The following is a 24,074-nucleotide window of genomic DNA, read 5'->3' on the forward strand; positions in this document are numbered from 1 at the left end:
TGCCCATCTCTAACTGCCCTTGTGAAGGTGGTGGTGAGCCGCCTTCTTGAACCGCTGCAGTCCGTGTGGTGAAGGTACTCCCACAGTGCTGTTAGGGAGAGAGTTCTGAAGTTGGTGCCGAGGTCGACGCTGGATGGTCCATCCAGTTTTATTCTTATTTTCTGTAGTGGTTTGTTACAACTGAGTGACTCGCTAGGCCATCTCAGAGGGCAGTTAAGAGTCAACCACATTGCTGTGGGTCTGGAGTCACATATAGGCCAGACCGGGTAAGGACGGTAGATTTCCTTCCCTAAAAAGGACATTGGTGAATCAGTTGGGTTTTTACTGATACTAGGGGGTCGATTTTAACTCAAGTGCAGGCAGTTGTCGGATTCCCCGAATTTCGTGATTCCCACACGAATCTAAATGGATGTGCGAGATTGATGCAATTTTAACTCAATTGGCCAATTGATTTCCAACGTGTGGGAAGCCTTTGCAAATGGGTTTTTCATGACTACACATCCCCTCCGATGACATCATCATTGCTGCTGCATTTAAGGTCCACAGCAAGCCTTGCTTCCTCTGCAGGCTTCCAAGCTTTCCCCTTATGATGGCACAGGAGCCTGCAGGAACAATGGCCAGCGGGAGGGCAAGAGCTGCGCCTAAATTTGATGAGGCATCACTGCAGGCATTGTTGGATGGGGCGAGGGCCCACAGGGAGGTCCTGTTCCCTTCTTCAGGGAGGAAGAGGCTCCCCAGTCAGGCCCAGGCTGTGTGGCTACAGGTGGCTGGGGAAGTCAACTCCTTGGGGCTCACACGGCGCACCTGGATGCAGTGCAGGAAAAGATTCCATGACCTTCATCGCACTGGAAAAGTAAGTATGAAGATTCCATCACCATCAATCTGATCCCCATTGCCTTTCCTCACCAGCACTCAGCTTTCGCAATCTCTTCCTCCACATCCCACTTGACACTCACATCCATGCACCCTTAGCCATTCCCTCTCTCTCTATGCTCACATTCACCTAACTATTCCACCATGCAGCCCTCACACTCCCTCTCACTCTGATGTTTTGAACACAACTGACAACACACAGGGAGGGCCCTTGGTCTTGCAACCTCACTCCTTGTCTCCTTCTAAGTATCTATGCTATGCATTGGATTGGAGGGTAGCTAATGTTACCCCACTATTCAAAAAAGGTGGTAGAGAAAAAGCGGGGAATTATAGACCGGTAAGCCTGACATCGGGAATGGGGAAAATGCTAGAGTCTATTATAAAAGATGTAATAGCAGAGCACTTGAAAAGCAGTGACAGGATCGGACAAAGTCAACATGGATTTACAAAAGGTAAATCATGCTTGACTAATCTACTGGAATTTTTTGAGGATGTAACTGGTAAAATAGATAAGGGAGAACCAGTGGATGTGGTGTATTTGGACTTTCAGAAGGCTTTCGATAAGGTCCCACATAAGGGATTAGCGTGCAAAATTAAGGCACATGGGATTGGGGGCAAGGTATTGACTTGGATAGAGAACTGGTTGGCGGACATAAAGCAAAGAGTTGGAATAAACGGGTCATTTTCCGAGTGGCAGGCAATGACTAGTGGGGTACCGCAAGGATCGGTCCTAGGACCCCAGCTGTTCACAATATATATTAATGATCTGGACGAGGAAATTGGATGTAATATCTCCAAATTTGCAGACGACACAAAGCTGGGTGGGAGGGGAAGCTGTGAGGAGGATGTCGTGAAACTCCAGTACGATTTGGACAGGTTGGGTGATAGTGCATTTGCCATGTTTCTGCCCAATAATGTGAGGTTATCCACTTTGGTGGCAAAAACAGGAAGGCAGATTATTATTTGAATGGCAATAGATTGGGAGAAGGGGAAGTGCAAAGAGACCTGGGTGTTCTTGTGCACCAGTCGCTGAAGGTAAGCATGCAGGTGCAGCAGGCGGTTAAGAAGGCAAATGGTATGTTGGCCTTCGTAGCAAGAGGGTTCGAGTACAGGAACAAGGATGTCTTGCTATAGTTGTACAGGGCCTTGGTGAGACCACACCTTGAGTATTGTGTGCAGTTTTGGTCGCCTTACCTGAGGAAGGACGTTCTTGCCATGGAGGGAGTGCAGTGAAGATTCACCAGGCTGATACCTGGGATGGCAGGAATGACGTATGAGGAGAGATTGTGTCGATTGGGCTTATACTCACTGGAGTTTAGAAGATTGAGAGGGGATCTCATCGAAACCTATAAAATTCTGTCAGGCCTGGACAGACTAGATGCAGGAAGGATGTTTCTGATGGCTGGGGAGTCCAGAACCAGGGGTCATAGTCTAAGGATAAGGGGTAAGCCATTTAGGACTGAAATGAGGAGGAATTTCTTCACCCAGAGAGTGGTGAACCTGTGGAATTCTCTGCCACAGAGGGCGGTGGAGGCCAGTTCATTAAATATATTCAAGAAAGAGTTGGATATATTTCTTAAGGCTAAAGGGATCAAGGGGTATGGGGAGAAGGCAGGGACAGGGCACTGAATTTGGATGATCAGCCATGATCTCATTGAATGGCGGAGCAGGTTCGAAGGGCCGAATGGCCTACTCCTGCTCCTATCTTCTATGTTTCTATGTTTCTATGCAAACTCTACACTCACTCCTTCATTCTCACTCAACCTCCACTCGTCTCCCTCATTGCAGGAGAAGAGAGCTCACAACAGGAGAGAGTGAGCCAGGACAGGAGGAGGGCCACCCTCATTAGCCCAGCTCACCCCCTGGAAGGAAGCCGTCCTGGAGATTGTCGGGGCTGATACAGATGCGGAAGTTGGGGAAGGACAGACAGGTGCATCCCCGCATGCTGGTGACAGAATAGTTTTCCATCTCTCTCATTGACATTGTATGAGTCGCTGATAATGATTCTGAAGCTACATCATATGGACTTATGATCATCTACAAAATGCAATGTGCATGTAACCTTGGCATCACATCTCTAACTTTTTCCTTGACTCCCCCACAGGACCATCGAGAGCCCCCGTCCCTACTGTGCAGGAGGAAGAGCCTGAGATTCCAGACTCCTCAGAGGAATCTGCAACCTCCGAGGGCGCAGCGTCAGCAGAAATAAGCGCACCCAGCACCAGCGCAGACACTCACACCTCACGGGGACCTTCAGGACATAGAGTAGTGTTGTCACCTGGTGTATCACAGCTCACAAGTGAGCATCAGCAGATTGTGGAGACAGGGACAGTAGTGGAGAGTCCTCGTCGGAGGGTGCAGGACTCTGCCAGCTCGGCTTAGCTGCATGTCGACCCTTTGCCTCTGGGTCCATCCATAAGATCAGAGGTGATGGAACTCCATGCACAGATGCAGGAGTCTCTAGCAGGTTTTGTCTCCAGGGTCGCTGCGAGTGTGGAGTGAATGGAGGAGTCCATAGCGAACATGAGCAGAGCCTTTGTGGAGTCAGTGGCGCATGAACGCATCAACACGGAAAGGATGGCTACCTACGTGGAAATGATTGCTGCCTCCGTGGTAAGGCTGGCTACGGTAGAGGAGAGGAGGGCTACGGCCATGGAGGAGGTTAGTCACCAGGGTATGGAAAACATGGTGAGTGTTCAGAATAGAATGACATCTCTTGAGGAGCGATGGGCATCTATTGAACAGAGAAACCAGACCTTCATGGAAGTCCTTCTGAGTAGGACTGCCATTTCAGGTACGGGTCCCCATGGCCCCCCTGATGTGCAGCAAGGTGCACTCAAGCCACTTGCAGGCGCAGAGGGGGGAGCTGACCCATGAGAGGGAAGTTGGTGGCAGGCCTCAAGGAAGTGGGGGCTCCTCTCCAAGCGCTCACACTTCCATGCCACTGCAGAGCCACGCCGGAGTCCACACCCAAGTGAGATAGACGTCTCAACCCCTGCACAGCCGCAGGAGCAGCAGACTGCCGACGAGCCCTCACAGGCTCGCCACCCCAGAGGACGCTCGCCAAAGGTGTCGAGACAGGAGCAGCAGGAAAGTGAGCAAGGGGCCTCCACATCTGCTGAAGCCACAGGGGAACCACTACGTAGGAGCACGCGTAGGAGGAAAATAAAGCACAAGTACTCACAAGGGTAGTCACTTGGGTGAAATGTTGTGTATATTGTAAAAATACCATCAGTTGGTTCTTGTGCATAAAAATTCTGATGGCAACTGTTGCAGTTCTGGCGTGTGTCATTTCGTGAATGGGGCTTTCACATTGAGGGCTTAGGATTACTTGCAGTTGTCAGGATGCTGGTCAAATAGCTTGGAATCCGCAGGGTTTGGCCATTGTCGATGCTCAGGTAAGAAGCTGTGAGGCAAACGAGTTTGATTTACTAGACTAACCAAATCTGGCCAGGATGAGTGCATTCCTTGCATCCCAGGTAGCAATGTTCTCGCGTAATGCTGCCGCTGGTTGATGGGCCTCTGTAGGATGCTCGTTTTCGCCCTTCTCCTCATCATCATCATCTGAGGAGGGTATGTGAGGAGCCACTTGGTCCTCAGGAATCTGCAAGCCACAACGCTGTGCCATGTTGTGATGTGCACAGCAAACCACGACAATTCTGGAGACCCTGGCTGCTGAGTACTATAGGGCTCCACCTGGTCTATCCAGGCATCTGAAGCGCATCTTCAGCAAGCCGATGGTTTGCTCGATTATGGATCTGGTGGAGATGTGGCTGGAGTTGGAGCGCTCCTCAGCTTCGTTGGCTGGCCTCCTCAACGGCATAATTAGTCAAGTCCTCAGGGGATAGCCCTTGTCTCCAAGTAGCCATCCGTGAAGTTGGTCTGGCGGCCTGAATAGCGGAGACACACTAGATTGGTGCAGTATGAAGGAGTCATGGCAGCTGCCAGGGTACATGGCACAAACATGCAAAATCTCCTTCTTGTGGTCACACACCAGCTGAACGTTAAGGGAGTGGAAGCCCTTGCGATTGACAAAAATACCTGGATTGCGATGGGGTGCCCTAAGGGCCACATGTGTGCAGTCAATGACGCCCTGCACCCTTGGAAAACCTGCCAGATGAGCTAATCCAAGCGCTCGCGCCCTCACACTTGCTCGATCCTTGGTGAAATGGATGTGATTGTGCGCGAGGGCAAAGAGGGCATCGGTTACCTGCGTGATGCAAGTGTGTGCGGCCAACTGGGAAATGCCGCTGACGTCTGCTGCTGATCCCTGGAATGAGCCTGAGGCAAAAAAGTTGAGTGCGGTGGTGACTTTGATGGCCACTGGTAAGGAGTGTCCACCTGGTCCTCTGGGCAGCAGGTCTTGCTGTATCATTGCGCAGATGTCAGTCACTACCTGTCGCGAAAGTCGGAGCTGCCTTTGGCATTGCTGCACAGTCATGTTGAGGTAGCTGACCCTGTGTCTGTAGACCCTGTTTGGGGTTATCTCCTGCGCCGACGGGCTTCCATGTGCTGGCCCCTTCTGGCCTGTGCTGCCTCAGGTGGGTGAGCAGCAGCCTGTCGCTCCTGCTGCTGCTACTGTTGCTGGTGCTGCTGTTGTTCCTGGTTCTGCTGCTGCCGCGCCTGGTGCTCGAGCTCCTCTAATGCCAAGAAGGGAAGGAGAAAAATGGCTCCCATGCTTCTGGCATATGCCTCTGCTGAGGAAGCGCTGAGTGAGGGTGGCGAGAGGGGTTTCCCAGGAGTTCACACTGGAAATGTGTGTGAGGCTCCAACCTTCCACAGGTGTGGTTAAGCCTGGTAAAAGTTGCCCCAGGCCTGAAACAACAAAGTCCTGCCACCTGCAAATGATGACTGATCAAATCTCCTCTTTAATGGTTGACCTGCAGCTGATAGTCAGCAAGCCAATAGTGCTCATGCCAGGTTTCACAGGCGTGACCCCCACCAGGCGTGTTTTACGTGGGAAAAGGGTTAAAAATGCAAGGGCCTGTTAAAATGGCATTATAAAGGCCAATTATTGCTGATTCAAGGCCTTAAAGACCAGTCCCGCCTGTTGGAGGCGGGACTGATTCGGGACCGATTCGGGACCATCAGACACGCCTGGGTTAAAATGGCTCGGGGTCGGGAACCAGGCGAAGGGGGGTGGGGGTCCCGCCCGCCAGTTTTAGCGCTTTTAACCCCACGCACGCCTCAAAGCCCGCCTCACGGCTGAGTTAAAATCGACCCCTAGCTTTTTATTCCAGATTTAAATTCCCCCAGCTGCTGGGGTGGGATTTAGAACTCACATCTCTGGATCATTAGTCCAGGCATACGGGATTGCTAGTCCCGTAACAACCACTACACTACCGTTCCCGTTACTCATTCGGTCACTCAGTCCATTATTGTAAATGTTGAACATCACTTTACAGTGACAACAGCATAAAATAAAGGAGGATAATCCCCCTCCCGCCCATATTTATTTTTGACTGGTTGAGAGTAATGGGATTGCTATATTAGGAAGTTGTACTGACGACACCAAACAACAGAGCCTTTCAACAGACAAGAGATAAGCACAGGCAAAGGTGGTAAAACGTTTGCTGGGAATTACTGATTCCAGATATTATGAGGATATCTTGTTTCTCAGGCATTTTGTTTTGGAATGCAGCATGTTCTGTCACAAAAGGCTGGAGTGCGTTTGATATTCTGAAGGGTTCGTGCAAGCCAGTCGAAAGCTGCTTTTACAATGCTCCTCAGATGCTGGTTCGTGTAGCGTGGATCTCATTGCAGCCAGCAGCCACGTCCATGCAAAACACCTATTTTCAAGTGGGTTTTCCTGTCTGTTGCTGGGGTTAATGGGGCTGGTAAACACATTACTGGGCTGTCATGAGAGTGCATTTCAATGGGGACATTATGAAGTTGTGTCATGATGTCAGCACACACAAAACTTTTCCATTATCTTCATAGTAATGTAACAACATCATGACATCACTTCTCCGTGCATGTATGCTGGTCAAAAATGTGCCGGCCAGCCCTTAACATGCAATGTTGGACCCCACAGGAAATCCAGCTGCACAGTGCAACACACAACAGCATCTTAGTTAGCTTACTCTCCTGAGCCAGGGCTGCAATGTAAAAGAAGCTAAAGTCCCATATTCTCATTGTAGCTTATATTAAAAAAAAGTAACTGATGGTTGTAAAAGGAGATGTGTGAAGGCTGGAATTTAGTCCAACTCCTTCTTATCAGGATTGCATCTCTTTACTGTTGGAATCACTGGGGTTCTCCATCCAGGTTTACAATCCTCTACTGCTGGAGTGTCTGGAGAGGAACTCAACTCTCAGGAGTCACTGGGGTTCTCTAACCAAGACCACAGCTCTCTCTCTACTGCTGGGGTCACTGGGTTCTCTAACCAAGACCCCAGCTCTCTCTCTACTGCTGGAGTCACTGGGGTTCTCTAACCAAGACCCCAGCTCTCTCTCTACTGCTGGAGTCACTGGGGTTCTCTAACCAAGACCCCAGCTCTCTCTCTCTCTACTGCTGGAGTCACTGGGGTTCTCTAACCAAGACCCCAGCTCTCTCTCTACTGCTGGAGTCACTGGGGTTCTCTAACCAAGACCCCAGCTCTCTCTCTCTCTACTGCTGGAGTCACTGGGGTTCTCTAACCAAGACCCCAGCTCTCTCTCTACTGCTGGAGTCACTGGGGTTCTCTAACCAGGACCCCAGCTCTCTCTCTACTGCTGGAGTCACTGGGGTTCTCTAACCAAGACCCCAGCTCTCTCTCTCTCTACTGCTGGAGTCACTGGGTTCTCTAACCAAGACCCCAGCTCTCTCTCTACTGCTGGAGTCACTGGGGTTCTCTAACCAGGACCCCAGCTCTCTCTCTCTCTACTGCTGGAGTCACTGGGGTTCTCTAACCAGGACCCCAGCTCTCTCTCTCTCTACTGCTGGAGTCACTGGGGTTCTCTAACCAGGACCCCAGCTCTCTCTCTACTGCCGGAGTCACTGGGGTTCTCTAACCAAGACTCCAGCTCTCTCTCTACTGCTGGAGTCACTGGGTTCTCTAACCAAGACCCCAGCTCTCTCTCTCTCTACTGCTGGAGTCACTGGGTTCTCTAACCAAGACCCCAGCTCTCTCTCTACTGCCAGAGTCACTGGGGTTCTCTAACCAAGACCCCAGCTCTCTCTCTCTCTACTGCTGGAGTCACTGGGGTTCTCTAACCAAGACCCCAGCTCTCTCTCTACTGCCGGAGTCACTGGGGTTCTCTAACCAGGACCCCAGCTCTCTCTCTACTGCCGGAGTCACTGGGGTTCTCTAACCAGGACCCCAGCTCTCTCTCTCTCTACTGCTGGAGTCACTGGGGTTCTCTAACCAAGACTCCAGCTCTCTCTCTACTGCCGGAGTCACTGGGGTTCTCTAACTAAGACCCCAGCTCTCTCTCTACTGCTGGAGTCACTGGGGGTCTCTAACCAAGACCCCAGCTCTCTCTCTAGTGCCGGAGTCACTGGGGTTCTCTAACCAAGACCCCAGCTCTCTCTCTCTCTACTGCCGGAGTCACTGGGGTTCTCTAACCAAGACCCCAGCTCTCTCTCTACTGCTGGAGTCACTGGGGTTCTCTAACCAAGACTCCAGCTCTCTCTCTACTGCCGGAGTCACTGGGGTTCTCTAACCAAGACCCCAGCTCTCTCTCTCTCTACTGCCGGAGTCACTGGGGTTCTCTAACCAAGACCCCAGCTCTCTCTCTACTGCTGGAGTCACTGGGGTTCTCTAACCAAGACCCCAGCTCTCTCTCTACTGCTGGAGTCACTGGGGTTCTCTAACCAAGACCCCAGCTCTCTCTCTACTGCTGGAGTCACTGGGGTTCTCTAACCAAGACCCCAGCTCTCTCTCTACTGCTGGAGTCACTGGGGTTCTCTAACCAAGACTCCAGCTCTCTCTCTACTGCTGGAGTCACTGGGGTTCTCTAACCAAGACTCCAGCTCTCTCTCTACTGCTGGAGTCACTGGGGTTCTCTAACCAGGACTCCAGCTCTCTCTCTACTGCTGGAGTCACTGGGGTTCTCTAACCAAGACCCCAGCTCTCTCTCTACTGCTGGAGTCACTGGGGGTCTCTAACCAAGACCCCAGCTCTCTCTCTACTGCCGGAGTCACTGGGATTCTCTAACCAGGACCCCAGCTCTCTCTCTCTCTCTACTGCTGGAGTCACTGGGGTTCTCTAACCAAGACTCCAGCTCTCTCTCTACTGCTGGAGTCACTGGGGTTCTCTAACCAAGACTCCAGCTCTCTCTCTACTGCTGGAGTCACTGGGGTTCTCTAACCAAGACTCCAGCTCTCTCTCTACTGCCGGAGTCACTGGGGTTCTCTAACCAAGACTCCAGCTCTCTCTCTACTGCTGGAGTCACTGGGGTTCTCTAACCAAGACCCCAGCTCTCTCTCTACTGCTGGAGTCACTGGGGGTCTCTAACCAAGACCCCAGCTCTCTCTCTCTCTACTGCCAGAGTCACTGGGGTTCTCTAACCAAGACTCCAGCTCTCTCTCTGCTGCTGGAGTCACTGGGGTTCTCTAACCAAGACTCCAGCTCTCTCTCTACTGCTGGAGTCACTGGGGTTCTCTAACCAAGACCCCAGCTCTCTCTCTACTGCTGGAGTCACTGGGGGTCTCTAACCAAGACTCCAGCTCTCTCTCTACTGCTGGAGTCACTGGGGGTCTCTAACCAAGACCCCAGCTCTCTCTCTCTCTACTGCCGGAGTCACTGGGGTTCTCTAACCAAGACTCCAGCTCTCTCTCTACTGCTGGAGTCACTGGGGTTCTCTAACCAAGACCCCAGCTCTCTCTCTACTGCTGGAGTCACTGGGGTTCTCTAACCAAGACCCCAGCTCTCTCTCTACTGCCGGAGTCACTGGGGTTCTCTAACCAAGACTCCAGCTCTCTTTCTACTGCTGGAGTCACTGGGGTTCTCTAACCAAGACTCCAGCTCTCTCTCTACTGCCGGAGTCACTGGGGTTCTCTAAGCAAGACGCCAGCTCTCTCTCTACTGCTGGAGTCACTGGGGTTCTCTAACCAAGACTCCAGCTCTCTCTCTACTGCCGGAGTCACTGGGGTTCTCTAAGCAAGACGCCAGCTCTCTCTCTACTGCCGGAGTCACTGGGGTTCTCTAACCAGGACCCCAGCTCTCTCTCTCTCTACTGCTGGAGTCACTGGGGTTCTCTAACCAAGACTCCAGCTCTCTCTCTACTGCTGGAGTCACTGGGGTTCTCTAACCAAGACCCCAGCTCTCTCTCTACTGCCGGAGTCACTGGGGTTCTCTAACCAAGACCCCAGCTCTCTCTCTACTGCCGGAGTCACTGGGGTTCTCTAACCAAGACTCCAGCTCTCTCTCTACTGCTGGAGTCACTGGGGTTCTCTAACCAAGACCCCAGCTCTCTCTCTACTGCCGGAGTCACTGGGGTTCTCTAACCAAGACCCCAGCTCTCGCTCTACTGCTGGAGTCACTGGGGTTCTCTAACCAAGACTCCAGCTCTCTCTCTACTGCTGGAGTCACTGGGGTTCTCTAACCAAGACTCCAGCTCTCTCTCTACTGCTGGAGTCACTGGGGTTCTCTAAGCAAGACGCCAGCTCTAGTGGAGCTCTCTGATCAGCATTGCCACTCTCCACTGCTGGAGCCAACTAAGATCTCGGACCAGGATTCTAAAGCTCTGCTGATGCTAAATCTTTTAAATGGGAGTCAACTTTCTATGTCTTGAGCTACCACACTTCATTTATAACCTAATGAGTCATATAACAAGCTGAAAAACAATCACTTGGAGCAGGGTCCAGATAGATGAGAACAGTTATCAGGTTCAGTAGAGAAATCCACATCTAATGACCAGGGTTATGAATCACAGGCAGACGGATGGGTTTTTATTACGATTATTACATAATAGAGATGTCCTAATTGGGTTATATTGCCTACATTAGCTGCTAGTTACAATGCCGGTGTAGACTCAAGATTTAGAACTAGAGTGGATGTAACCTGTTGCTGACCTCACTGTTGACACTCGGATGTATGTTCATGATTTATACCAGGGCTGTTCAAGTTTCTGTCTTTGGCTGTGTACGGAGCCTTGGAGTAATGCAAGTTTAAAATCAAGTTGCCATCAAGTTGCACATGCTTCAAATTCTTAATAATGACAGGTCTTGGTGTACTGATCTTGGACTTACCCAACAGTGAGGCAACAGTGCTAAAAATAGCTGTTTCCAAACCCCCAGGTCCACAAAAGACAGGGCAAACCAGTGAATAAGAGATACAAGCACAAATAGGACTCAGCTGCCTGGGCTTGGCTCAGTGGTCGTACTCTTGCCTGTGAGGTCAGGAGGTTGTGGGTTCAAGCCCCACTCCAGAGACTTGAGCACATAATCTAGGCAGACACACCAGTGCAGTAATGAGGGAATGCTGCACTGTAGGAGGTGCCACTTTTCGTATGACACATTAAACCAAGGCCCCGTCTGCCCTCTCAGGCAGATGTAAAAGATTCCGCGGCACTATTCCGAAGAAGAGCAGTGGAATTCTTCTTGTCCTGGGGCCAATATTCATCTCTCAACCAACATCACTAAAACAGATTATCTGGTCATTATCTCATTGCTGTTCATGGGATCTTCCTGTGAGCAAATTTGCTGCCACGTTTCCTACATCACAACAGTTCAAAAAGTAATTAATTAGCTGCAAAGCATTTTGGGACATTTGTGAGGTTGCGAAAGGCGCTATATAAATGCAAGTTCTTTCTTTAAGGGCCAGATTGCCAGGGGTCTCGCATGGCACTAGGGCAGCAGGTTGGACATCCTTGATTTATACCACACGTGATGGTTCCAACAATATGTTTACTGGCTTCATGCAACTGCTCAAACTACTGCAGAGCATGCATGTGCTCCCGTGCCCCCCAACTCCTGTACTCCCACAAAAACAGCGAGCCTCTCCAAATCACGTGCAGCAAAATACCGTGCCCCTAAATTAATTGAAAGAGAATCACAAAAAGTATAGGGAGCTGTCCTGAAACTAACCAGACAAATTTCATCATTCCATCTCTTGGAGACTTGCCTATCTGAATCTTGAATCGCTTTCCAGCTGGGACATGCAAGCTTGGCAGATCCTTGTCACAGCTGCCAAAGTAATATGCCTGTTGTTCTCGACTCCCAAAGTACAGCCGATAGGAGAATGTAACCGATACTGCGGCAAGTCTTTGATAATACATGCTGTAAACATCATTAGAAAGTCTGTGTTCCCACTGCCTTGAAATGGCAAGTAGGCGTTTCCCAAGTGATCCGTCCTATCTGAAAATCTTCATTTATTCAATGCACACAGTCTTACTACCCACAACTGGAGACATTGTTGGGAGAGCTTGAGATTTGATTAGCATGGATTTTATTAATAGTACACTGATAGTGGTAATTGTACCCTAAAATAACATTAATTACTGCATTTTTAAAATGATATACCAGTTGATCTCTTACGGAGTTGCATATGGGGAATTAAAACTGTGTAGTCTTCAGGTGAAGCGGGGTTAGAGAGTGGAGGATAATGGGCCCCCATTTTAAAGTTATACATTATTCTTATTCTTAGATTTCCATTATAAATGTATGTGGCACCTCCACTGGTGGAAGGTTGTAATTACAGCGTGGCAAGTTTACATAGGCCGTTTCCATTATAAATGTGGATTTGGGAACTTAGAGGAAAAAGTTGATGGGATGTGCATGCAGATGTAAGGTTTTTAATTAGGATATTGTCAAAGTTTACAATTTAGATAGCTTTGATACTTTGTCCTTTCTCTCCATTTTTAAAAAAAATGTTAATTTTATTTCCTTAGATTTCCTCACACTCACTCCATTCAGAAATAGTCATGATTTCCTTCCCTGTGTGGCAAGACACAGCCTCTACCCAATGCAGTCAAATTGTAGAGTGGGGGGGTGGGTGGAGGGGTGAAATCACACCCTCCTATTTTATGACACTGCACAGTTCTGCTGAATACACACCATTCCTGCACTATTCGCTGAAGGGTATTTGTCTATATACACTGTTAAGACCTACTCCTAAAATCATTTCAGCTTTGTGTCTGTTTTTGTCCCAGCAGTGGCTGTGAATGCAATTGCCAATTGTCAGTGTCCTCTCTGTCACTGATACATGATGGTGCTAGTGCTCAGGAAATAAAGATTTATGCCCGAAATAAACTTGCAATTGATTACTGTGAAATCCCATTACCGGCACATATTTTAGATCACAGATACTTTTCCAAGAGCATTGGCAGAAGAATAGTGGCAGTAAAAGTAAAATATCGGAGTGCTCACTAATGCTGGCAGCCATTATGACTAGTGGAATAGAAAACAACCATAGGACATTCATCATCTTTTGTCTAAAAATTATCTCAACGCATCTTCCTTTGCTGCCAATTGTCTCCTTTCCCCCTCAAGGCACTGACTCATATTGCAGCACGGTTCCACAGATGCTGGCAGCTCTCCTTGACCCGTCGGCCATTTGTCATATGCGAGTGCGGCCATAATTATACAGACTATTCTGTGCCTTCTCAGAGTCAGAGTGTGATTCCCAGGTATAGAGAGCAAGACAGGAGAAGCCATTAGAAGATGTCCAGCTGTAAAGCGACACCAGTTAAGCGCCGGACAGCACCAGCTGCCAAGTAAGATTTACCCGTTAGCCATGGCAGAGAATAAGTGTTGACTTTATGCACCTTCAGGAGACTACGGGGGCGACTTTCATCTTCGGTAGTGATGCTAAACTGGTGACTGTGCTTCGGCCGCCTGTTATAATACCCTTATCCATCAACCAATAGAAAGGAAAATCAGACAGAGTATAACAGACAGCTGATCTGCTTCCACCAGTTTTCCGATACTGCCAAACATGAAAATTACCCCATCATATTACCCCAAGTCGATAATTTCTCCCAATTTCCAGAAGTTTTCTTACCCAAATCTACAGTGGCTAGAGCAACTATTGCACATCTAGCCATGATTTTTTAAAGTACATGGAATTGCTGAGATGCTAAAGTCAGACAATGGATCTCCATTCCCGAGATCAGAATTGCAGCACTTTGCAGACCAGCACCACAATGGCCAGCCACAAATTCAGAGGCTGAAAGACTCCTGAGAACCATCAAACAGTGTGTCCCAGTCTGCTCAGTTGGGTGGCTCACCTTGGCAGCAACAACTTTGAGCATTCCTGCCATTTGACACATCACTCCAGCGCATGTGAAGCACTGCAACGATTTTATTCCATCACAAATTGAAAATCACTGTGCCTCGCACTATCGCTTCCAAGTGGAGTGATAAGATTGTGGAGAAAGATTACAATACTAAGGCAAACATGAAAGGAATATGCCAATTGAAAACGTCAAGTCCAAACCTAGTAAGATCAAAGTTGGTGAAATAAATAAATATATAAATGAGCGAGGAAAACTAATAATAAAACTAATAATTGTTAAGTATGTGTATTGTATTGAACAATTAACACAAAGACTTAAACGTATAACTCAAACAGGTCTTTACTGGTTGGAGGTAGGGACTATACATAGGTCTTTACTTCATGCCCACAGGCGGGAACTGAGGGGGATCAGTACCCACAGTACTATTTATACCCCTATGGCCAGGAGTGGTACTGCGTATCACTACGCCCAACAAGTAGTGCAGTCCTGTCCATAGGTTCAAAGTAGCACACATATTACATACACAACATTCCTCCCTTCCTAGCTTTACAGTCATCTCCCCATTTAACATAACGTAATAACATATATACATATATAACTTCAGGTTTACATAACAGAATAACATAGATACATAGATAACTTCATGTCAAAACAGATCACAGATTCAGTCTCTGCGGAAAACAGTTCACAGATTCAATCTCTGTGGTGTAGTCGGTTCACGTTGCTGGAGTGACTCATTCAATAGTCCTTCCATGGATTTAACAGTTTGAACTTCCGAACTGAATTGGCTCCGTTCGGAGGGACCACGTGTGTGATCTGGTAGAGGTGATAATGGTTCAGATGGGTCATCTTCTGTTTTTACTTTTCCTTTTCTGCTTCTTGGAGACTCTCTGGGCTCCATTGTCAGCTGCCACAGCTGCCAGCTGCATGCGCAGTTCCTCCTTCTCTTCCTCCTGTTTCCGTCGTAGAGCCAGCTTCTCCCGATGTTCCGTAGACTTTTGGTGCTCCTCCATGATTTCTGCACTTTGGGAGTCGAAGTTACAAGCTGGGCAGGACAGGACATCGTAATATTCGGTGTCGTCCTGAGCTAGACCAGTGAGAGGGTCGTCTATTTCCTCCATACCCAGCTGGACGTTAGCCAGCTCTTGTTCCAAATCCAGACATCTTTCCTGAAGAGACTTCTTCATGTGTACCTCTGCATCCAGCTTTTTCTGGGCTTTCAGCAAGTCGTTTACTAGTGACCTCATTTGTGATTTTAATACTTCAACTTCCTTTGGAGATTGATTGATCGGACTATGCAATCCCTCTACCGGAGCAGCTGTTTCAGCGGTCTGTTGTTCTACGTTGACGTGAGTCAGCGTACTTTTGGCATCCAAGGGCTGCTCTGTTGCAGTCATCTCAGTCTGTGTTGCCACCTCAGCTCTTCCAATAACCTTTGAGAGCTCCGAACCCCTTTCGTTTGAATATTGAAGTTCATGTTCAAGTTTTTCCCATTTCAGAGTCCTGTCCTTCAGCATATGCAGGAGTTGGCTGACCGTTAACTCCTCTGACATCAGACGTTTTGTGTGCTCCTGCTCCATTTTCTCCATCAGCTGCTTCTGTTGTCTTTCCAGATTCTCCAACTCTATATCAAAGAACTCTTTCGTTGCATTCAACTCTTGCTCAAAACGGCAAAGCATTTGTTCTAATTGCTGTTGTAGTTTGAAATGGAGTTGAGTTCGAGCCCGGTGTCCCTCAGAAATGGGCACATCAGTAGACTTGCCAGACTCAGAATCCACAGTTAAACTATGTTGTTGTTGCTCAGTGGAATTCTGTGCTGAAACTTTGTCTTTTGCACCTGAGTTGGGCTTACCATCATCCGTTCCAGAGTCTGGGCCGACTATCTTCACCGAGTTCTCACTCGTTATTGTTTGTAGGAAATGCCAGTCCATATTCATTTTCCTAATCCACTCCCGTCCTAGTAGTGGAGGACCTCCTTCAGATATCACATATAAGTCCATTATTTGACTGTCTTCGCCCTTGTGGACCACTGCAACCTTTATTTTCCCGATGGGGTACACTCTTTGCCCCGTGTATGTTTTCAATATAATCCCCGTATCCTGTAGGGGAATATGTTGGAATAACTTTCCGTAATCTTTCTTATTTATGACCGTCAATGCCGATCCAGTGTCCAATTCCAGTTTTACTTGGACTCCTTCTATCTGAAGAGTGACCCAAATTGTCTGGAGGTCTGCACCCTTACCAGCGTTGAGTACTCTTAAGCTAGCCAGTTCATTACAGCTTAAGCTAGCCAGTTCATTACTGCTAGCGTCTGAATCGGACTCCTGTTCGGTCACCTTGTGTACCTTTGCGTATTTTCCTTGCGGTGACTTCTTGTTGCTGGTCTTCTTCCCTGACCTGCATACTCTAGCTATATGTCCAAGCCTACCACAAGTTCTACATTCTTGGTTTTTAAACCAACACTGGTTCTGATCATGCGTTGTCTTTCCACAACGATAACATTTGCCAGAACTCACACCCAATTTGTGTGCACTGAGCTCCGGTGACCGTAGCTGCATTACTGCCGTGCCTCTCGCTGCGGCTTCGTGTGCTGCTGCCATAGTGACCGCCTTCTCAAGCGTCAGCTCATTCTCCTCGAGCAGTCGCTTTTGTGTATCCTGTTTAAATAAACCACACACAAATTTGTCTCGAAGTGCCTCTGTCAGTCCCGTTCCAAACTGGCAATATTTTGCTAATTTACGCAATTCCAGCAAATATTCAGCATTGCTTTCATGCTGTAGCTGCCTTCTGTCGTAAAATTTAAATCGTTCCGCTAGCATCAGCGGCGTGGGGTTTAGATGATCTTTCAGGACAGTAACAATCTCATCGAACGTCTTATCCGCCGGTTCATCTGGTGATAACAGGTGTTTCAATTGCCCGTATGTCTTCGCACCCATTAAATTTAATAATGTTAGTGCTTTATCAGCCTCACGAATTTTATTGGCCTTACAATAATTTTTAACTCGTTCAACATATATGGCCCAATCTTCGATGTCACTATCAAAGTTGCTAATATTCCCGTGTTTAGGCATTGTAGTACTTTATCAGATTTGCAATTTCTCAGATTTTTTTTTTACTGTTATCCAAGATGGCGGCTTCCCGCTCTTGCCGTCGTCCTCCGCCCACAAAATGGTGGTTTTCCCGCTTCTGCCTTCTTCCCCAGCGGTTTTCCCGCGAAAAATGGCGGCTTTCCCGCGCTTCTCGCTCTCCCCGCCCACTTCAATGGCGGTTTTCCCGCGCTTCTCGTCGCTGACTTTCAGCCCGACTGCCCGAAACGGTTCTCAGCCCTTATCACCGGTGCGATCGCTGGCCCGCTAAGCGCCTCCCGCTTGAAGCGGCTCCCGGCCTCTGGCTCACCCGCTCGGCGGCTCTTGCTCGCTCCCTCCCGGGCTCTGGCTTACCCGCTCGCGCCCTCCCGGGCTCTGGCTTACCCACGAGGTTATGGAGGCTTCAGGGTCCTAATGCCTGTCGCTTCCAGTCGCTGGAAGCTGTCAGGATTTCTGCTGCCCTTCAGTTTTCAGTGGGGTGTTGAGGATTGGAACCTCTCTTCAACGTCCTGTCTTTGGACGAAGCCGCTGTGGAATAACTGCCGCAGGGTTCGAACCGACTCGTCGCCAGTGTTAAGTATGTGTATTGTATTGAACAATTAACACAAAGACTTAAACGTATAACTCAAACAGGTCTTTACTGGTTGGAGGTAGGGACTATACATAGGTCTTTACTTCATGCCCACAGGCGGGAACTGAGGGGGATCAGTACCCACAGTACTATTTATACCCCTATGGCCAGGAGTGGTACTGCGTATCACTACGCCCAACAAGTAGTGCAGTCCTGTCCATAGGTTCAAAGTAGCACACATATTACATACACAACAATAATGAGCATCAGCTGTGGCTCAGTGGGTAGCACTCGCCTCTGAGTCAGAAGGTTGTGGGTTCAAGTCCCACTCCAGAGACTTGAGCACAAAAATCTAGGCTGACACTCCAGTGCAGTGCTGAGGGAGTGCTGCACTGTCGGAGGTGCCGTCTTTTGGATGAGACGTTAAACAGAGGCCATGTCTGCTCTCTCAGGTGGACGTAAAAGATCTTATGGCACTATTTCAAAGAAGAGCAGGGGAGTTCTCCCCAGTGTCCTGGCCAATATTTATCCCTCAATCAACATCACTAAAACAGATTATCTGGTCATTATCACATTGCTGTTTGTGGGAGCTTGCTGTGCACAAATTGGCTGCTGTGTTTCCCACATTACAACAACGACTACACTTCAAAAAGTACTTCATTGGCTGTAAAGCGCTTTGGCACGTCCGGTGGTCGTGAAAGGCGCTATAGAAATGAAAGTCTTTCTTTCCTTTTTACCCTCATTCAAGCCACTTATCTGCAATGTGATTCAGAGTATCACTCTGGTTCCAGTATAACTGCTCAGAGATATTCCTAATATTGAACACAATCTTGATGTCAGTGGTTATGAATCAGATGATGTAGCAATTAATATTCAGAATTGCACACTTCCTAGATGTCCCTTGCTGGAAAAGGGAGATCCCGCCCACCCCAATACCTAAAGGACTACGCTCTTTAAAAGCTTGTATGTTAGGCCAGTTATTTACTTTAAAAATAGGTGTTATTGGAAAGGGCTTCCAGAGACGAGAGGGGCAACTAGAAGTTTTCTATTAGACCAAAGACCATGTGGTGATTACATCACTATAACAACCAAGGACTTCTCCTACAAGTGAATAAATTAAGGTTTATAAAGACAAATATGGACTCCCTAGCGAGAGATACTGAGCCATATTGTAGCCAAACGGCACCAACTGAGACCTCGAACCCAACAACAAATACTGGGATCTTCCCAGTCTGTATGGTTTGGTTCTGTACTGCATAATACACTTTACCAGCTGACCTGATTCATCTATTCTCCATGTAGTGATGATATCGTGAAAGTGGAAAGACTCTTTCAATACGAAGATATGCAGAAAGGTGATGAGGATGCTTTCTCCAGGGAACCATTCGTGATTCAGTTCAAATCTGAAACCACAGGTATAGTTCTTCACTGTTCCACAGCCACAGACGGGACGCCCTTACAGTTAAACCATTCCTGTGACTCTCCATATGCAAGTGGGCTATGAGGTCAGGGGCTTTCCACTAAAATGTTCAAAAGACAGTTGGATACCAAGAGAAGAGAATCAGGCTCCTAGGGAGAGATGAGCTGTGATGGGCCGAATGGCCACGTCACCATTTTAAGTTCTTATGATCTGAAAACCTAGTTTATTTTAAACTGCATTGAGAACTGCACTGAGCATGGATATCTGCAGAGGGGGTGGTCTATATTGCCATCTACACTGCTGTATGTATAAATGTGGATGCAATGCGGTGAAACCCTTGAAATGTATCATTCACATTCATATAATTTGGAAAGCAAAACATTGCAAGGTGTCATACACACTATAAAAGACAACGATTCAGGTGCCACCGCATTTTTACACGCGAGGAATGCAGCCGACAGCAGATTTACAGCTCGCCGACCATTGGCTGCACATCCACTTAGAAATGGCTCAACCTGCAGGAAATTGGTAGCATCGTAGGCCTACAGGGTAACTGCTAGTTACACAGACTTGACAATCAGGTCTCCGTATTAGCCGTCAGGGCCCAACGACACTACCGCTGACAAAAATAAAAAGGAGGAAAAGAAAGAGAGACAAGACCAAAAAGACCCGAAGTAAAAGCTCCTATTAACTGCAACAGCAAGGATCCAGTGTTTACTGATCATGAGCCTGAACAATTACTGTAAGCTTGCATTATACTTTGCAGCAGGAGGTTGTAATTCAGCAGCAGATTTGTAGATCAACATTTTCATGGATCTACAATGTCAGAATTTCCTGGTGCAGCATAACTATGGATGCAATGCAGTGAAACCCTTAAAATGTATAGTTCACATTCATATAATTTGAAATTTGCAATGGCTTGTCTGCCATTTTCTGGTGAATGCGTTGGGTATATTTGGTACAGTGCAATGTAGGTGAAAGGCTAATAAAAGGGAATGGGACATAGGAGCTAAAGGTCTAGAGAATCATATCTACAGAAGCGGACGTTGAGACTCCAGTACTTAGAGTTTTATTAAGCACGGGATAATTACTACATTATACTGACTTTAGCTTGGGTTTTCATGTGCTCTCAGTCGTGCAGGACTTTGTGCTCATTCCTCAGCACACAACACCTGAAGATTCAGTCAAGGAAATTGATGAACTCTATGATGTCTTCCTGAAGATCAAAAAGAAGTGGAACATCAACGTATGTTTTCAGATTTATTCATATTTTAGAAAGCAAAACTATGCGGGAAGGTGCTGCTTGTGTATTAGATTTTACAGCAGAAGTCACACAATCAAATAAGTTACTCGCCAACATCCGTAACTTTGCCCTGCCCTGCTGCCATATGTCTGAAAATGGCCACCAGACAATGACCACCAGCAGTCACATGTTCACTTTAATTATATAATGAATTCATTAACCCTTATTTTGTTGAATAGGAACTCTGAAAATGGACTCAATCTAAGCTTGTGTTCCATTTAATCCCCCATCTCAGAACTTTATTTTGCCTCTGAAACCAAATTCTGCTGTTCAAATATGATATTTGTGTAGGATACTTGGGATGGTGGCAAAGTGGATCAGAACACAGTCAGTCTTTACACTTCCGGGACCTGGGTTTGAATCCAACCCACTCTGAAGGGTGGAGGTCTCTCTCTCTCGACTGTAATATGGTGGAGGTTCAGGACAATACATGGCAATGATTGAGCGTCGTTATAATGAAAATGAAAATAAAAAATTAGGGTACCATCTAATGATGGACTAAAAAACTACAATCAACCCTCTTACACAACGCATCGAAATTTAAGAAAAACATACTTTACCGGAACTGTTCTTGTTTGGAATTCTGTTCTATGCACACTCTCTGGTCATTTTAATGCAGATTGTGATAGAATTTCAATATGGTGTGTAAACATCCTGGTCACTTTCCCAATCTCTCAATAACTTCATCTCATGAAGGTGCCTTCCTCTCTAATTCACCTTGCTCCTTTTAGTTCTCTTTCTGTTTGCTTCTTTTCTCTTGGATTGACCCCCACGCCCGATTTTGAGTTTCTTCTATTTTCCACATATTTTTTCCCCTCTGCCTTTCCTGAAGTGCTTTCTTCTTTAGTTCTGCTTCTTTCCCTGAGCCTTGTTTGTGCTGCCTCTTTTCAAATTCCTCGCAAAGATTGACAGCTCCCTGCTAATTGATAACAAGTCAAGCCTGGTTCCAATTATCATCTGGTAGTTCACAAGATAATGATGGATTTGGAGGCCCACTCAGCTCACATTTAGTTCATCCATTTTGAAGCACTTTACAGTTCCTCCCCATTGCAAATGTCAACCACTCTCTGTGTGAAGAAGAAATTTCTGATAAGTCTGAAAGTTACCTTTTACTAGTTTAAACCTGTCATAGAGTTATACAGCACAGAAAGAGGCCCTTCGGCCCATCGTGTCCGCGCCGGCCATCAAGCCCTATCTATTCTAATCCCATTTTCCAGCACTTGGTCCGTAACCTTGTATGCTATGGCGTTTCAAGTGCTCATCTAAATGCTTCTTGAATGTTGTGAGGGTTCCTGCCTCTACCACCCTTTCAGGCAGTGAGTTCCAGATTCCAACCACCCTCTGGGTGAAAAAGTTTTTCCTCAAATCCCCACTAAACCTCCTGCCCCTTATCTTGAAACTATGCCCCCTGGTTATTGACCCCTCTACTAAGGGGGAAAGTACCTTTCTATCTACCCTATCTATGCCCCTCATAATTTTGTACACCTTAATCAGGTCCCCCCTCAGCCTTCTCTGCTCTAAGGAAAACAACCCCAGCCTGTCCAGTCTCTCTCCATAGCTGAAGTGCTCCAGCCCAGGTAACATCCTGGTGAATCTCCTCTGCAGCCTCTCCAATGCAATCACATCCTTCCTATGGTGTGGCGACCAGAACTGCACACAGTATTCCAGCTGTGGCCTAACTAGCGCTTTGTACAGCGCCATCATAACCTCCCTGCTCTTATATTCTATGCCTCAGCTAATGAAGGCAAGTATCCCATATGCCTTTTTAACCACCTTATCTACCTGTCCTGCTGTCTTCAGGGATCTATGTACATGCACACCAAGGTCCCTCTGATCCTCTGTCCTTCCTAGGATCCTACCATTCATTGTGTATTCCCTTGCCTTGATAGTCCTCCCAAAATGCATCACCTCACACTTTTCAGGGTTAAATTCCATTTTCCACTGTTCTGCCCATCTGACCAACCCATCTATATCGTCCTGTAGCCTGAGGCTTCCCTCCTCGCTATTTACCACTCCACCGATTTTTGTGTCATCTGCGAACTTACTGATCATACCTCCTACATTCATATCTAAATCATTATGTACACTGCAAACAGCAAAGGACCCAGCACCGATCCCTGCGGTACACCACTAGACACAGGCTTCCAGTCACACAAACAACCTTCGACCATCACCCTCTGCCTCCTGCCACTAAGCCAATTTTCGATCCAATGTGCCAAATTGCCCTGAATCCCATGGGCTCTTACCTTCTTGACCAATCTCCCATGCAGGACTTTGTCAAAAGTTTTACTGAAGTCCATGTAGACGACATCAACTGCACTACCCTCATCCACACACCTAGTCACCCCCTCGAAAAATTCAATCAAATTAGTTAGACATGATCTCCCCCTGACAAAGCCATGCTGACTATCCTTGATTAATCCTTGCCTCTCCAAGTGGAGACTAATTCTGTCCCTCAGAATTTTTTTCAATAATTTCCCTACCACTGATGTTAGGCTCACTGGCCTGTAATTCCCTGGTTTATCCCGACTACCCTTCTTGAATAATGGTACTACGTTAGCTGTCCTCCAGTCATCTGGCACCTCTCCTGTGGCCAGAGAGGTTCTGAAAATTTGTGTCAGAGCCCCTGCAATCTCCTCCCTTGCCTCACACAGCAGCCTGGGATACATCTCGTCTGGGCCTGGGGATTTATCCACTTTTAAGCCCACTAAAACTGCTAGTACCTCCTCCCTCTCAATATTAATTTGTTCAAGTATATCACAATCCCCCTGCCTGATTTCTATGCCTACATGGTCCTTCTCCATAGTGAACACAGATGCAAAATATTCATTTAAAACCTCACCCACATCTTCCGGCTCTACACACAGATTTCCACTTTGGTCCCTAATGGGCCCTACTCTTTCCCTGGTCATCCTCTTGCCCTTAATATACTTATAAAACACCTTGGGATTTTCCTTTATTTTGCCCGCCAGTGTTTTTTCATGCCGCCTCTTTGCTCTCCTAATTTCTTTTTTAAATACCCCCTGCCCTTTCTATACTCATCTAGGGCTTCCACTGTTTTTAGTCCTTTGTATCTGTCAAAAGCCTCCCTTTTTTTCCTAATCCATTCTTGTATATCCCTTGACATCCAGGGTTCCCAGGGCTTGTTGGTTCCACCCTTGACCATTACGGGAACATGTTGGCGTTGTACTCTCTCTATTTCCTTTCTGAAAGAATCCCACTGCTCTGATGTGGATTTTCCTACAAGTAGCTTATCCCAATCCACTTTGGCCAGATCCTGCCTTATCATATTAAAATCAGCCTTCCCCTAATTTAGAACCCTTATTTCTTTGTCCTTTTCCATGTCTACCTTAAATCTCACCGAATTATGGTCACGGTCACCAAAATGCTCTCTTACTGACACTTCTACCACTTGCCCAGCTACATTCCCTAGAATTAGGTCCAGTACCGCCCCCTCTCTTGTAGGACTTTCTACATGCTGGCTCAAAAAGCTCTCCTGGATGCACTTTAAGAATTCCGAACCCTCTAAGCCTTTCAGTTCTGTGTTCCAGATTTACCCTTTCCATACCATTTACTATCTTATAAACCTCTCAGATGCCTCCTTTCCAAGCTGAAAACTCGTTCCAAGCGTTTCCTCATAGCTCAGCTCTCTGACACTATGGT

The 24,074-nt window shown here is 47.4% G+C and overlaps 1 protein-coding gene across 2 annotated transcripts in view; it reads left to right on the forward strand.

Moving 5' to 3' along the window:
- dnase1l4.1 (deoxyribonuclease 1 like 4, tandem duplicate 1) overlaps window positions 1–24,074 on the forward strand; it is a 44,649-nt gene that overhangs the window by 13,200 nt on the left and 7,375 nt on the right. For both annotated transcript variants that reach the window (XM_086001951.1, XM_086001949.1), the window contains 2 exons: window positions 18,991–19,103; window positions 20,242–20,354. In XM_086001951.1, the coding sequence (XP_085858077.1) occupies window positions 18,991–19,103; window positions 20,242–20,354 (226 nt within the window). The remainder of the gene's footprint in view (window positions 1–18,990; window positions 19,104–20,241; window positions 20,355–24,074) is intronic.

This window comes from Somniosus microcephalus, chromosome 11 (assembly GCF_052327205.1).
Source record: "Somniosus microcephalus isolate GS21.2 chromosome 11, FLI_Smic_1.0, whole genome shotgun sequence".
In the NCBI taxonomy this organism is placed as follows: Eukaryota; Metazoa; Chordata; class Chondrichthyes; order Squaliformes; family Somniosidae; genus Somniosus; species Somniosus microcephalus.